Source organism: Macaca nemestrina, chromosome 2 (assembly GCF_043159975.1).
Source record: "Macaca nemestrina isolate mMacNem1 chromosome 2, mMacNem.hap1, whole genome shotgun sequence".
Taxonomy (NCBI): domain Eukaryota; kingdom Metazoa; phylum Chordata; class Mammalia; order Primates; family Cercopithecidae; genus Macaca; species Macaca nemestrina.
In genome coordinates, this window is record NC_092126.1 from 1525578 (window position 1) to 1542158 (window position 16581).

The following is a 16581-nucleotide window of genomic DNA, read 5'->3' on the forward strand; positions in this document are numbered from 1 at the left end:
GCTCTTAGAGAAATATTGATTTGATGAGAAGATTGATCTTGGTCTGTCTTAGCCAAATTGGGTTTATTTATTTTTACTTAACAACCAATGTGATAGTAATAGTTGCAAACTACACTTCATTTAACTACAATCATTACTCAGAGGGCAATCACCTTAAGAGGCAAATGAAGTTTTAAATTAGCACAGAATTTATAATTACCCAATCAACATTGATACAGATGCCATCAAGTATGCAAAGATTAACAAAATTTCTATTACCAAACTTAGGGGAAAAAAACCTAATGACATACAAAAATATCAGCAAATTTAAGCTAGAATTAGCTCTAGGACATTTTATCATATTTTCACATTAAAGAATAGATTACGAGATATCAGCAGAAATGCTGTTAAAGCTGTTTTTTTTACTAATCGTTGTTCACGTTAATGAAACAAAAGATCAATCATCTCTGAGCTAAATTTCACAAAATGAAATTAGTGTCTTCTGATTTAACTGTCTCGAGTTAAGAAAGGGCAAAACCCAAGCACCATACTTTCTATTTCTGTTCATAAACTCAAATAAAGGGAGCATCGACACAAATGAACATATAAGAAAACAAGTGGTTGTTTCAGGCTCCACAACATAAGATACTGTGAGGTAACTCTCCTGTAATACACTCCCATTTTTCTCTGGAATAGCAGATGAATAGAAATGCAGGTTTCCAAAAATTCACACAATTTAGTAACTAATTTTGATTTTGATGCCTGATAGTAGGGGGTGAAAAGCTACAAAACCCAAATGTTTCCTGTGTTCTTTCACAAAGGACGGGGAAGAGGATGCTCTGCCAAATGGCCCCTGCTGCGTCATTCTGGACCAGTTTCAATGACCCGGACTGTCAGTCACCCCATCCAGCCTCATCCTTATCCGGACCAGACTCTGACCACCCAATCAGTTTCAATGATCCGGACTGTCAGTCACCCCATCCAGCCTCATCCTCATCCGGACCAGATTCTGACCACCCAGTTTCAATGATCCGGACTGTCGGTCACCCCTTCCAGCCTCATCCCAGCTCTTAACTCCTTCTGCGTAGTCCAGTTTCCTTTCTGGCAACTAATTCCCAAAAACCGTGATTTTCTGATTTAACACTGATTCGAATCCACTTTCAACCAAAGGAAACAGGCCAGGCGTGGTGGCTCATGCCTATAATCCCAGCACTCTGGGAGGCCGAAGCAGGCGAATCACCTGAGGTCAGGAGTTCAAGACCAGCCTGGCCAACATGGTGAAATCCCATCTCTACTAAAAATACAAAAAAAAAAAAAAAAAGCTGGGCAGGGTGGCACATGCCTGTGATCCCAGCTACTAGGGAGGCTGAGATAGGCGAATCACTTGAACCCGGGAGGCAGAGGTTGCAGTAAGCTGAGATCACGCCACTGCACTCCAGCCTGGGCCACAGAGCAAGACTCTATCTCAAAAGAAAAAAGAAAAAAAAAGGAAAAAAAGAGAAATATCTGGGATTTCCCACATATGAGTATGAATCCAAATTTTGAAACTCCGTCAAACAAAACAAACCAACAAAAAACACCAAAGGAAATGCTACAATGCCGAAAACTGAATTAAACTGGAGATGGAAATTAGATTACTTTAGGAAAATACCTTTTGAGTACTCTGTAAAACATGGGACAATAGCAAGAAAATACATTTTAAACCCTGAATGGGTTCCTTAATTACTTAGAATAGTATAATATTGCTTTGATTACCAGTCATGACGAAAAGGTGAGCAAAGGCTATAAAACATGCATTTTTTGGAAAGACAGTGGCACTTGGAGACTTATTGGAGTTGGCCAAAGCTTAAGCTATCTATAAGAATTGTAAAACTTAATACATATCCATTATTAAGGAAACGACAGGGGACCCCTGCTTACCGCTGAGCCATGCAGAAGCACATGTGTCTATGCAGCCCTCACAACCACACAGACCTTTATTAAGGACAATGAGTGTGCCCCGAGAGCAGCATGACTAACATGTGGATAAAGATTCCATGATAGAAAAGAGCTTCACAGTCCAGCTTTACTAGATCACAAAGCACTCCCTTTACCAGGCATTACTTTGTGCACCTCTGAAACATCTGAAAAATACTTTTCTGTGAAATGCTAGGCTGTAGGGAATGAGCACTTTTGGATACATTACACTGATCTCTAGAAGAATTTGGCATCTTTCTTCCATTCACTGAATGCTTCAACTGCATCTTTAAAGACAGGTGCCTATTTTCGTCCCTGGAGCCTCTCTGCGGTTTTGGATGCTCTGTATGAGTTTGCCTTTTGGAGTTCCTGTCTTTGGGATTCTTCCTCTGTCCATCTGGCACTCTGTCTGGAGGGGAGGACGGAGCGCGGAGGTGATACCCATCTGGGGATCCTTTTTGTCGGTTTGGCACCATCTGCTCTTTATCCACCTCCTTCTGAAGTTGTAACGCCAATAACCTGTCCTGTTCTTCTTGTTTATGTCTCTCAAACAGCAGATGCTCCAGATCTATCAGTTTCTGGGTAAAGTTTATTTCTGTTTCCTCTTGATCTGGGGAACATTCGGGGGACGTTTTTCTTCTTTTTGCAGGAAAGCATGGATCCTCAACTGCTTCAAAGGAAGATTCTTGGTTTTTTCTTTTGGAAATATCCTTACTGATCAGTAGGCCCAGCTCTTCGTTTTCTGCCTCACCTGTGTTGTCTCCATTTGTCTGGGTCACCCCTGATGTGGGGGCACACCCACTCTCTGTTCTGCCACAAGGCGTGACTGCAGCTTCTTTAGGGTCGGGAACTCTGGTTTTAGGTCCCTCGTGACTTAAGACACAGAACTCTTTATCATGATTGCCTGCTCTTGTTTTGACGTTTCCTTCGTGGTACCATTCGGCACCACAGGCACATAACCATGGCATAGGGGGCTCTGCTGAAGAATCTGCACCTTGTTCTCCAGTTCCAAGGGGTATCTGCGGAGAAAGTGTCGGCATATCTTCCATTTCTGTGTCTTGCCCTGTTGGGCTTTTAGTGACCTGGGGAAAAATGTCAAATCGGAAGATGTAAGTCCAATTACACCGATACTGTAGCGGAACTGTCACTATGCACTATTATTACTAATAAGGTATATTTCTTTCTTTTCTTTTTTTTCCAGACAGAGTCTTGCTCTGTTGCCCAGGCTGGAGTGCAGTGGCGCGATCTCAGCTCACTGCAAACTCCACCTCCCAGGTTCAAGTGATTCTCCTGCCTCAGTCTCCCAAGTAGGTGTATATTTATTCTTCATAGAATTTTTATTTCATGGGCAAATTTCGATTAAGCTATTACTTCATTTTTACTCCCATGAAAACCTACAGATTAAAACCCATAGACTAGATTCCTTTTTTTTTTTTTTGAGACGGAGTCTGGCTCTGTTGCCCAGGCTGGAGTGCAGTGGCCAGATCTCAGCTCACTGCAAGCTCCGCCTCCCGGGTTCACGCCATTCTCCTGCCTCAGCCTCCCGAGTAGCTGGGAGTACGGGCGCCCGCCACCTCGCCCAGCTATTTTTTTTTTTGCATTTTAGTAGAGACAGAGTTTCACCGTGTTAGCCAGGATGGTCTCGACCTCCTGACCTCGTGATCCGCCCGTCTCGGCCTCCCAAAGTGCTGGGATTACAGGCTTGAGCCACCGCGCCCGGCCGCATAGACTAGATTCCAAATATGGCCAATAGCTGGTATCAGGACCTGACCTCCTTTCACCTCACAAAGGTCCGCCAGCACAGGGGTTTTTAACCCTTTTCTGTACTGTGGACCCTCCTTTTGGCATTTAGGTGAAGCTTACAGACCACTTCTGAGAATAATGTTTTTAACTAAAAAAGTAAGATATATAGTAGCTTTACAAAAGGAACAATTTAATATTGTAACACAATCATTAAAAGGTTTAAAAAAATGTGATGTAATAATGTGCATTAATCCACTAAATAATAAGATCTACCAGCCAGTCTAGTAACTCATAATATCTAATTATCTGTGTCATCCCTGAGGTAGTACATCCACTCTCTGTTTTGCCACAAGGCGTAACTGCAGTCTAGTATCAACGTAGAGATATGTATAAATGATATTTAAAGATATCTGTAACATGGCCGGGCGCGGTGGCTCACGCCTGTAATCCCACCACTTCGGGAGGCTGAGGCGGGCAGCTCACCTGAGGTCAGGAGTTTGAGACCAGCCTGGCCAACATGATGAAACCCCGTCTCTACTAAAAATCCAGAAATGAGCCGGGCATGGGGGTGGGCGCCTGTAGTCCCGGCTGCTGGGGAAGCTGAGGATGCACTGAGCATGCACCGCACTCCAGCCTGGGCGAGAGATTCTCTCAAAAAAAAATAAACAAAACAAAACCAACAAGCAAAAAAAAAAAAAAAAAAACCACCTAGTGTTTGGAAGACAAAGCTTGGGACTTCTATAAGTTACTTCTATAAGTAACTTGACTGGGTGTGTTTCTTACCAAGACCCCGGAAGCTACATCCACTGTTAGAAGGAATAACTGACCCTCACAGGGCACGCGGCCTCCAAGTAGTTCATACACTCACTTGTGTGGCCTTCTTCCAGGCTGTCACCTTGGAGCTCTGCTGCTGAGGCCTCCTGCTGGACACATGTGCCTGATGCTGCCTTACTAGCACATTTTTCCTCATCTTGTAATATTCTTTTTTTTTTTTTTTGAGGTGGAGTCTCGCTCTGTCAGCCAGGCTGGCGTGCAATGGCATGATCTCGGCTCACTGCAGCCTCCGCCTCCTGGGTTCAAGCAATACTCCTACCTCAGCCTCCTGAGTAGCAGGGACTACAGGTGTGTGCCATACCTGGCTAATTTTTTTTTTTTTTTGTATTTTTAGTAGAGATGGGATTTCACCACATGGGCCAGGCTGGTCTCGAACTCCCAACTTTCCACCCACCTCAGCCTCCAAAGTGCTGGGATTATAGGCATGAGCCACTGTGCTTGGCCTCCCATCTTGTAATATTCTTTTTTTTTTGAAACGGAGTTTTGCTCTTGTTGCCCAGGCTGGAGTGCAATGGCACTATCTCGGCTCACTGCAACCTCCACTTCCTGGGTTCAAGCAATTCTCCTGCCTCAGCCTCCTGAGTAGCTGGGATTACAGGCATGCACCACCATGCCTGGCTAATTTTGTATTTTTAGTAGAGACGGAGTTTCTCCATATTGGTCAGGCTGGTCTTGAACTCCCGACCTCAGGTGATCCACCTGCCTGAGTCTCCTAAAATGCTGGGATTACGGGCGCAAGCCACTGCATTCTGGCTCCATCTTGTAATATTCTAAGTGAAGCTGGTGCCAGGTATAAGTTATTAAGTTTTGTGAGTCTGGATCACGTAGGTCAAGGATCAGTAGTCTATGGCTCATGGACCAAATCCAGCCTCCTGTTTTTGTAAACAGTTTTACTGGAATGCATTCAAGCTAATGTGTTTACGTATTATTTGTAGATGCTTTCACACTATACCAGCATAGCTGAGAAGCTATGACATAGACCATACTAACTGCAAAGGCGAAATTATTTACTCTCTAGCCCATTAGAGAAAAACTTTGCTTTTTAAGGCAGATTTGCTTTTTATAGTATGTTTATTTTAAAAATCGTAGTTTCCTTTAGAGAAAAAGTGCTTTTTCTCTAGGTGAACCTAAGAGGACTCAGAAAGGGTGTCTGACTAACTTAGTGGCTTTTGTTAAAAGGTAGAAAACTATGGATATCATAATCTATAGCATTAATAAACTAGCACAACTCAGAACATCTTCAGTATCAACATACCTTAGATACGGAGTTTTTCCTGACTTCTGGTACAGCTGCAGAGTGTGAGGCCGACCCAAACGGAGATTTAGGTGTCAAATACCTGAAAGAAAAGTTTACCAAAGTCTGGATGCTTTGAAAGGCAGATGGTATGTACCCAACATAATAAAGCTATTTATACTGAAGGTTGTCTGGTTTGCTGCTTGACTGATTTATCACAGTGTATTTCATTTCCACGCTTCAGGTATTTTGGTCTAATGCCAGGACAAAATTTAATGGTTCAGTATTGATATTTTAGTGAAAAACAGAAGAGGAAGTAAAAGTCAAATCTAAATATTTCTCTCTCTCTTTTTTTTTTGAGATGGAGTCTCCCTCTGTCACCCAGGCTGGAGTGCAGTGGCATGATATCAGCACACCACAACCTCCACCTCCCGGGTTTAAGTGATTTTCCTGCCTCAGCCTCCTGAGTAGCAGGGATTAGAGGCACATGTCACCACCGCTGGCTAATTTTTGTATTTTTAGTAGAGACGGGGTTTCACCACGTTAGTCAGGCTGGTCTCGAACTCCTGACCCTCAGGTGATCCGTCCACCTCGGCCTCCCAAAGTGCTGGGATTACAGCCGTGAGCCACTGCGTCTGGCGTAAATATTTCCTTTTTTTTTTTTTGAGATGAAGTCTTGCTCTGTCGCCCAGGCTGGAGTGCAGTGGCCGGATCTCAGCTCACTGCAAGCTCTGCCTCCCGGGTTTATGCCATTCTCCTGCCTCAGCCTCCCGAGTAGCTGGGACTACAGGCGCCCGCCACCTCGCCCGGCTAGTTTTTTGTATTTTTTAGTAGAGACGGGGTTTCACTGTGTTCGCCAGGATGGTCTCGATCTCCTGACCTCGTGATCCGCCCGTCTTGGCCTCCCAAAGTGCTGGGATTACAGGCTTGAGCCACCGCGCCCGGCCAATATTTCTTAATTCTTGAAAAAAACTGAAAAAGGCAAATAGTATCAAAACAATGCAAGACTCTGTAGTCTTCAAAAAAGTAATGAAAATGATGCTTTAAGCCAGGAGAAAGGATATGACAGCTGCTTCTTTATGCCAGAAACGTTGGCTGTTCACTACACTTTAAATCTCTACTATTGGGAAAAAGCCCACAGTTAAATTCCTTACTATTCTGGTATAGAGATGTTATCATACATACTTTTATATCAATTCTCTTCTTTTTTTTTTTTCTGAGATGGAGTCTCGCTCTGCCACCCAGGCTGGAGTGCAGTGGTGCAATCTCGGCTCACTGCAACCTCCGCCTCCCAGGTTCAAGTGATTCTCCTGCCTCAGCCTCCCAGGTAGCTGGGATTACAGGCATGTGCCAGCACGCCCAGCTAATTTTTATAATTTTTAGTAGAGACTGGGTTTCACCACGTTGGCCAGGCTGGTCTCGGAGTCCTGACCTCAGGTGATCCACCGGCTTCGGCCTCCCAAAGTGCTGGGATAACATGCTTGAGCCACTGTGCCTGGCCCTCAACTCTCTTCTTAGAAACACGTAGCTTTATGTTCTTTTTTCTTTTTTTTTTTTTTGAGAAGGAGTCTCGCTCTGTCACTAGGCTGGAGTGCAGTCGAGTGATCTCGGCTCACTGCAACCTCCGCCTCCCGGGTTCAAGCGATTCTCCTGCCTCAGCCTCCTGAATAGCTGGGACTACGGGCATGCGCCACCACACCCAGCTAATTTTTGTATTTCTAGTAGAGACAGGGTTTCACCATGTAGGCCAGGATGGTCTCGATCTCTTGACCTCAGGTGATCCACCCACCTCAGCCTCCCAAAGTGCTGGGATTACAGGTGTGAGCCACCACGCCTGGTCATATCTTTACATTTCTAAGAATCTTCAATATAACAGGCTGTTTGCCACTGAAAACATTAAGTTTTTAATATAATGGAAAATGTTATAAAAGAAGGGGGAATAGGGGAATAGAAAAGGCAGGCTACAAGATGGTAGGTATAGTTTAAAAACTGTAAAATATCAAAACACTCACATAACTATGTTTAAAAATGGCAGAAATTTCCCAAAATGTTGGTTGTCTCCAACTGGTGGTAACTTTGGGTGATTTTCAAAGAGCAGCTAGCTATTACTTTTAGAATTAAAGAAAAAAAAAAGTGACTATAAATAATACACAAATCCATAAGTTACACGGTGTCAAAAACACCAACAAGTAGCATATGGAACAATAAAACCTAAACAAAGATCTCATATAAAGAACATTCATTTATTCAACTCAATTATTCATATAAATGAATATTCCTTGCGGGCAAACAAGAGTACCTAACCCATGTATTTAGTTACATCAATCTATATATTTACTCTGTAAACTTTGAAGAACAAGAACCAAATTTTCAGTTGAAAAGAAGCTTAGTCTCATTTAGTTTCTCAAGGCAGAAGAATCGATTCCTTCTGCCAATGGTGATGCTGGACCACTAGTTACCGAGTATACTAGTACCAAAGCATCACTGTTCTAATTGTTGTTTTGAAGTTCATAAGCAAAGAACAAAATGTTGTTACTTATCCAACAGAATCGCTGAACATTCATTAACTCTCTTGGATATTCCTTATTTATAATAACCAAGTAATGTATGAATACATGCTCATCCTAAAAAATTAGCGGAACTGGCCGTGGTGGTTCATGCCTGTAATTCTAACACTTTGGGCGGCTGAGGTGGGAGGCTCGTTTGAGGCCAGGAGTCCGAAAACTGGACAACACAGCAAGACCCATCTCTACAAAAAATTAAAAAGAAAAATTAGCTGGGCATAATGGTGTGTGCCTATAGTACAGCTACTCCGGAAGCCGAGGTGGGACGATCGCTTGAGCCCAAGAGTTTGAGGCTCCAGTGAGCTATTTTCTTGCCACTACGGCCTGGGTGACAGGGAGACCCTGTCTCTTAAAACAGAAATATGGGAAATATATGTCATCAGCCCTTTCCCTTCCCATGTTTTAAGAACTTTTTTTTTCTTTTTACTTTGAATCTGAATTTTTGGGATCCATTTCCATTTGCTTCCTTTAACGTTTTATATTAAGTTTCGCCTAAAGCTGCCTCCTTACATATTTTAGGTTCAGCCCAGGTTTCTCTGTACATGGTGAACTATAGCCTAAATGGAGGTGTAAACAGCCTGTAACATACTCTTGGGCCAGTCACCAAGTTTTGGCCAAAGGGGGCCAACTGTTCAAATTAGGCAAATGCCAAGCTGTAGCCGCTCTGGCTGTTTGTGCACCTCACTTCTGCTTTCCGTGTATCCCCTTCCTTCTTCTGTCCGTAAATCTTCTTCCAACATGTGGCTCCACTGGAGTCTCTCTCAGCCCACTGTGGCTCGAGAGGCTGCCCAATTTGTGAATTGTCATTTGCTCAATTAAACTGTTAATTTGTCTAAGGTTTTCCTTTTAACATATGTAATCAATTTTTAAAAAAATATGACTTCTACGAAATACACACTATCTTTTTTATTTATTTTATTTTTTGGGGGACACAGCCTCGCTCTGTCACCCAGGCTGAAGTACAATGGCACGAGCCTCTTGGGTTTAAGCAACTCTCCTGCCTCAGTCTCCCAATTAGCTGGGATTATAGGCATGCACCACCAGCGAATTTTTGTATTTTTAGTAGAGACAGGCTGGTCTCGAACTCCTGACCTCAGGTGATCCGCCCACCTAGGCTTCCCAAAGTGTTGGGATTACAGGCATGAGCACCTGGCCATTGTTTTATTTATTTATTTTTTTGAGACGGAGTCTCACTCTATTGCCCAGGCTGGAGTGCAGTGGCGCAATCTCAGCTCACTGGGTTTTAAGCAATTCTCTCTGCCTCAGCCTCCTGAGTAGCTGGGATTACAGGCACTCGCCACCATGCCTGGCTAATTTTTGTATTTTTAGTAGAGACGGGGTTTCACCATGTTGGTCAGGCTGGTCTTGAACTCCTGACCTCAGGTGATCCACCCACCTCGACCTCCCAAAGAGCTGGGATTACAGGCATGAGCCACCACACCTGTAAGGCAGGGTCTCGCTCTGTCACCAAGGCTGAAGTACAGTAGCACCATCACAGTCCACTGCAGCCTTGACCTCCCAGGTTTAAGTGATCCTGCCACCTCAGCCTCCCAAACAGCTGAGACCACAGGCATGCCACGCCCGGCTAATTCTTGTTATTTTTTGTAGAGACAGGGTTTCCTTTCCGCATGTTGCCCAGGCTGGTCTCAAACTCCTGGGCTCAAGTGATCCACCTGCTTTGGCCTCCCGAAGTGCTGGGATTGCAGGTATGAGCCAGCACACCCAGCCTCACACTCTTTTTTTTTTGAGATGGAGGCTCGCTCTGTTGCCCAGGATGGAGTGCAGTGGTGTGACCTTGGCTCATGCAACCTCTGCCTCCTGGGCTCAAGCAATTCTCCTGGCTCAGCCTCCCCAGTAGCTGGGATTACAGGTGCCCGCCACCACGCCTGGCTAATTTTTTTGTATTTTTAGTAGAGACGGGGTTTCACCATGTTGGCCAGGCTGGTTTTGAACTCCTGACCTCAAGCGATCCGCCTGCCTCAGCCTCCCAAAGTGCTAGGATTACGTGCGTGAGCTACTGCACCCGGCCCGTGATTTGCTTTTTTTCACTAATGTCTTAAGATCTTTCCAAGTCTGCCTTATGAAAACAAACAGTTTATGAGAGAACGGTCATATAACGTATGTAAGAATCACAGTACAGCACGGATGGGGAGGGGGACACTGACTGGAAAGGGAAAGGGCACGAGCACAGCTTTGTAAATATTCCCTGTCTTCATCTGGAGGGTGGTTTATACATACACAAAAATTCACCAGAAAGTATACTTAGGATTGGTGCCCCGTCTTTTTAAATTTAAACTATCTTACTTTTTCTTTTGTACCCTGTCTTATGGTGCTGAAGACTGGTGCACTTTAAAATATGTGTTTGCTGCTCTGTGGTCCATTAAAAACAAAACAAAACAAAACAAAAAACATGTTGTTCTTCTAAAAAATTTAAACATTTCGATTACCATGAAAGCCTATATGCTTATTACATGGTTGAAGGGAAAATAAATCATTGGTTCTAAAGGCTCCTATGGGGCCTCCTCATCTCCCACCTCACACTATCCTGAGTTTCTTATATCTTACTTTTTAAAACAGATTTACCACACTTTTGCATCTCTAAACACTTTACTGATTAGCACTGTATGATTCTGAGCGACACTCTGTCTCAAAAAAAAAAAAAAAGAAAATTTGAAAAGTTGGAATTCTGACTTGAATTGCACTAACTCTATTGATCAGTTTGAGGAGATCTGACCATTTTGTAGTATTAGGCATCATCTTCTAACCCATGAATATTGTATATTTAATATAGTACAATGTTCTCCATGGGTCTTACAGATTTTTAGTTTTTTTGAGACATAGTCTTGTCTGTTGCCCAGACTGGAGAGCAGTGGTAAAATCATAGCTCCCTACAGCCACAACCTCAGGCTCAAGTGATCTCCTGCCTCAGCCATCTGAGTAGCTGGGATGACAGGTGCCTCATCATGCCTGGGTAATTTTTTTTTTTATTTTTTTTTATTTTTGAGACGGAGTCTCGCTCTGTCGCCCAGGCTGGAGTGCAGTGGCCGGATCTCAGCTCACTGCAAGCTCCGCCTCCCGGGTTCCCGCCATTCTCCCGCCTCAGCCTCCCGAGTAGCTGGGACTACAGGCGCCCGCCACGGCGCCCGGCTAGTTTTTTTTGTATTTTTTAGTAGAGACGGGGTTTCACCGTGTTAGCCAGGATGGTCTCGAACTCCTGACCTTGTGATCCGCCCATCTCGGCCTCCCAAAGTGCTGGGATTACAGGCTTGAGCCACCGCGCCCGGCCCTGGTTAATTTTTTAAAATTTTTTAAGAGATGGGGTCTCCCTCTGGTGCCCAGGTTCGTCTTGAACTCCTGGGCCCAAGCAATCCTCTCGCCCAGTCTCCCGAAGTGCTGGGATTACAGGCATGAGCCATCATGCTTGGGTCAGATTTTAATACATTTATTTCTAAGTACTTTTATTTTCTGATACTACTATCAACAGAGTATTTTTAAAGTTACATTTTATAACTGACTTTTTGTATAGATTTTATATCTGGCAACCTTGCTAAACTCTTCCTTCTAAAAATGCACCTCTGACTTTTTGGGTTTTCTACATAGTTATACCGCCTCTGAAGAATGATAGCTGCTTTTCCCCTCCTTTCCAGACTCATATGTTTTATCTCCTTTTATTGTGTTACTGTGCGAACTAAAATCTCCAACATGAGTCTGAAAACAGGTGGAGAGTAGCAGGCCACCTTTGTGTTTTCCTGACCTTAAAAGGGGAATGGCTGGGCGCGGTGGCTCACTCCTGTAATCCAGGCACTTTGGGAGGCCCAGGCAGGAGGATCGCTTGTACCCAGGAGTTTGAGGTTGCAGTGGGCCATGATCACACCACTGCACTCCAGCCTGGGTGATAGAGCACGCAAGACTCTGTCTCAAAAAAAAAAAAAAGAAGGAAATAATTTCCATGTTCCACTATTAAGTATGATATGTGATGGAAGATTTTGGTAGATATCCTTCAACAGGTTAAAAAAGTTTCCGTTACCACTTCGTTAAGAATTATCATCTTGGCTGGGCGCGGTGGCTCAAGCCTGTAATCCCAGCACTTTGGGAGGCCGAGACGGGTGGATCACGAGGTCAGGAGATCGAGACCATCCTGGCTAACACGGTGAAACCTCGTCTCTACTAAAAAGATACAAAAAACTAGCCGGGCGAGGTGGCGGGCGCCTGTAGTCCCAGCTACTCGGGAGGCTGAGGCAGGAGAATGGCGTGAACCCGGGAGGCGGAGCTTGCAGTGAGCTGAGATCCGGCCACTGCACTCCAGCCTGGGCGACAGAGCAAGACTCTGTCTCAAAAAAAAAAAAAAAAAAAAAAAAATTATCATCTCATGTATTTCATATTCATACAGCTAATGGAATAACTTGCATTGATTCCTTTTCTACCATTAAACCAGCAATGTATTCCTGGAATTGTCTTTTTAAATACATTTTCAGCTGCTGTCTTCTTTTCTGAGACATGATCCTAGCTCACTGCAGCTTCGACCTCCTGGGCTCCAGCAATTCTCCCACCTCAGCCTCCCAAGTGGCTGGGGTTATAGGCATGTGCCACTGCGTTTGGCTAATTTTTTTATTTTGTGTAGAGACAGTGTCTTACTATGTTGCCCAGTCTGGTCTTGAACTCCTGGCGTCAAGCAATCCTACCACCTCAGACCTCAGCCTCTCAAAGTGCTGGGATTATAGGCATGAGGCACTGTGCCCGGCTTCTTTCTTTCTTTTTTTTTTTAAAGAGACAGGATCTTGCTATGTTGTCCAAGCTGGTCCCAAAGTCAAAATCCCTGGGCTTAAGCAATCCTCCTGCCTCAGCCTCCCAAGTAGCTGGGACTACAGGTATGTGCCACAACACCTGGCTGCCCTTTCTTCTTTCTTGATATGGCATGTAAAGCCTTCTAAATACCACTTTAGCCACATAGCAGTTTTCACGCATATTTTCAGTTCTATATTTCCAACAAAATTTACTCTTCAATCAACAAGTTGTTTAGAAATTTTTCTTAGTTTTAAAACTACATAATCCTGTTATTCTTTTTTTTTTTTTTTGAGACGGAGTCTCACTCTGTCGCCCAGGCTGGAGTGCAGTGGCGTGATCTCGGCTCACTGCAAGCTCTGCCTCCCGGGTTCACGCCATTCTCCTGCCTCAGCCTCCCGAGTAGCTGGGACTACAGGCGCCTGCCACCTCGCCCGGCTAGTTTTTTTTTTTTTTTTTTGTATTTTTAGTAGGGACGGGGTTTTACCGTGTTAGCCAGGATGGTCTCAATCTCCTGACCTCGTGATCCGCCCGCCTCGGCCTCCCAAAGTGCTGGGATTACAGACGTGAGCCACCGTACCCGGCCCTGTTATTCATTTTTAAACTTTTGAATTGCGGTGGAATTCACATAAAATTGAACACCACATTTTGTTTACCCATGCATTTGTTAATGGACATTTGGGTTGTTCTACCTTTTGGTTATTTGAAAGATGTTGACACAAATATTCATGTACTAGCATTTGTCTGAATACCTGCTTTCAGTTCTTTTGGGTACATAGCTAGGAGTGGAATTGCTGGGTCATGTGCTAATTCTGTTTAACTTTTTGAGGAATCACCAACTGTTTTCTGCAGCCACACCACTTTACATTCCTACCAAGCAATGCGCAAGGATTCCAGTTTCTCCACATCTTTGTCCACACTTACTCTTTTCCCTTTCTGTGGATTACAGACATTCTAATGGGTATGAAATGCTATCTCACCGTGGTTTTGATATGCATTTCCTTAATAACTAATGATGTTAAACATATTTTCGTGTACTTATTGGCCATTTGTACATCGTGGGAAAAACGTCTACTCAAGTCCCTTTGTCCAGTTTTTAATTATTTGTCTTCTGTTGTTGAGTTAGAAGAGTTTTCATATATTCTAGGAAACAGACTTTATCTGTTTTTAATATTGTTACAACTTTAATCCGTCAGTTTCTCAATTTTTGCTTTTAAATCCTTAGTTTTTTCTTGTATTTCTGGTAATTTTTTATTTTTAAGTATTTCAAAGTATATATTTAGATACATAAAGATTCATGAGTTATATAGCCTTAAGCAGAATAATGTATCCATATGAAATACCTCTGCATTTTAGTGGTTTTCTCTTCATTTTTACTTTGCACATCGAGAACTGGCGACCCTGATATTGTCACATCTTTTTTTTTTTTTTTTAAAATAGTACCTCCCTCATTTAACATTCCCTTCTCCTAAGCTTCCTCCCACCCCAAATTCAAAATTCCAACAAATCTTGGAAGGAGGTGAGTTACCTGCACATACTTCCTCAGTTAAACCAGAAGTCCTGACGTTATTTTTCAAGTCTACATGGTGGTTTTTAAACTTTTCCAACTACGAATCACACGGGAAAGCTGATGTTCGCACAAAGCCGCCAACCCCACCGAGTACCTGACCCTGGAGTGTGGTGAAGCTCAGTCTCGCCACCCGGGACTACCTGGCTCATGCATTCGGTGTAACAGAGAAGAAATACGAAGACAAATTGTAAACTCCTTCAATGAAGATAAGCCTATCCGGGACCAGTTTTATTCATCTGAATTTAAACCAAGAGGAAGAGGAATCCGATGGTTCACTTTGAGAAAAGTGGAAATCCTGAGCCAGTAAGATAAAGTATAAATCTGCGCAATAACTGGCTGAGTGAAAAGCCTGCCACATTTCACCTCTCTCTTCATGCTAGCCACGAGGAAGCTGTGTGAGTAGCTCTCTCCTTTTCACTTTACCTCAACCTCAGACTATCTTTATACAAAGTTCATGGACCAAACTTCGAGAATCAGTAGTCTATATGAACAGAAAACGCTGGCATATAGTAGGTCAATAAGTAATTCATAGCCACACTCACTTACTTCTGAATATTTCCAGGGTTTCTTTGTTTGTTCTTACTTTTCTTTTCAGACTTGGGTGTAACTGGATCAGATTTTCTGGAATTCAACGGAGAAGCCGAGATACTTCCCTCACAGTAATTGTTCTTCAACAATAGAAAAAGCGTAACAGACATTATGAGAGAGAACTTTATGATAAAATAAGCTATTAATTTGACAAATTCAGAAATCCAAACAGCATTTTTCAGAAATTATAGTTCCATTTAAATTCTATACATCCCTTGAAGAATACTGGCTATGCAAAAATCAGAATAAACTATGTTCATCTAAGTTGGTCTAAATTAATTACATTTTTACTGTATATCATCAAGCACAAAATAAGGCATAATACTAATCTCATCAGCTGATAATTCCTGTTGATTTTTCTTTCCTTTCTTTTCTTTTTTCAGACAGAGTCTCGCTCTGTCGCCCAGGCTGGAGTGCAGTGGCGCGATCTCAGCTCACTGCAAGCTCCACCTCCCGGGTTCCCGCCATTCTCCTGCCTCAGCCTCCCGAGTAGCTGGGACTACAGGCGCCCGCCACCTTGCCCGGCTAATTTTTTTTAGTAGAGACAGGGTTTCACCGTGTTAGCCAGGATGGTCTCGATCTCCTGACGTTGTGATCTGCCCGCCTCAGCCTCCTAAAGTGCTAGGATTACAGGCGTGAGCCACCATGCCCAGCCTTTTTTTTTTTTTTTTTTTAAAGACAAGGTCTCACTCTGCTGCTGAGGCTAGAGCGCAGTGCAGCAATCACAGCTCCTTGCAACCTTGACCTCCCATGTTTAAGTGATCCTCCTGCCTTCACCTCCCATGTAGCTAGGACTACAGGCATGAGCCACCATGCTTGGCTAGGTGGGTTTTTTTGTTTTGTTTTGAGACAGTCTTACTCTGTCATCCAGGCTGGAGTGCAGTGGAGTGATCATAGCTCATGTAGCCTCAACCTCCTGGGCTCAGACAATCCTCCCATCTTAGCTTCTCGAGTAGCTAGGACACAGGCATGTGCCACCATGCCCAGCTACTTTTTAAAAAATGTTTTGTAGAGATGAAGTCTCACTATGTTACCCAGGCTGGTCTCCAACTATTAGAAGCAAGTGATTCCCCCACCTCAGCCTTCCAAAGTGTTGGGATTGTAGGTCTGAGCCACTGCGCCCAGCCTGTTGATTTTTCTAATAAATAATTTTACATAATTTTATCTATATGGACATATTCAAAGAGCTGTGGATATACCCAAAAGAAGAGTTCTATGTAATAATATTTTAGTTCTGGACTTTAAGGGCATATCAATAAAAATCATAAACATTTACTTGCTGTACCAGTCTCATAAGTTTCTTACCACCCTAATGGAAAAGTTCATATATG

At 43.4% G+C, this 16581-nt stretch overlaps 1 protein-coding gene across 1 annotated transcript in view; it reads right to left on the bottom strand.

Moving 5' to 3' along the window:
* Positions 1-48: 48 nt before the first annotated feature.
* Positions 49-16581, bottom strand: part of LOC105470774 (ring finger protein 168) — a 36831-nt gene continuing 20298 nt past the window's right edge. Inside the window, exons 4-6 of the mRNA XM_011723009.3 lie at positions 15209-15330; positions 5768-5849; positions 49-3017 (exon numbers count right to left, since the gene is read on the bottom strand). Of these exons, the coding sequence (XP_011721311.2) occupies positions 2079-3017; positions 5768-5849; positions 15209-15330 (1143 nt within the window). The 3' untranslated portion in view covers positions 49-2078. The remainder of the gene's footprint in view (positions 3018-5767; positions 5850-15208; positions 15331-16581) is intronic.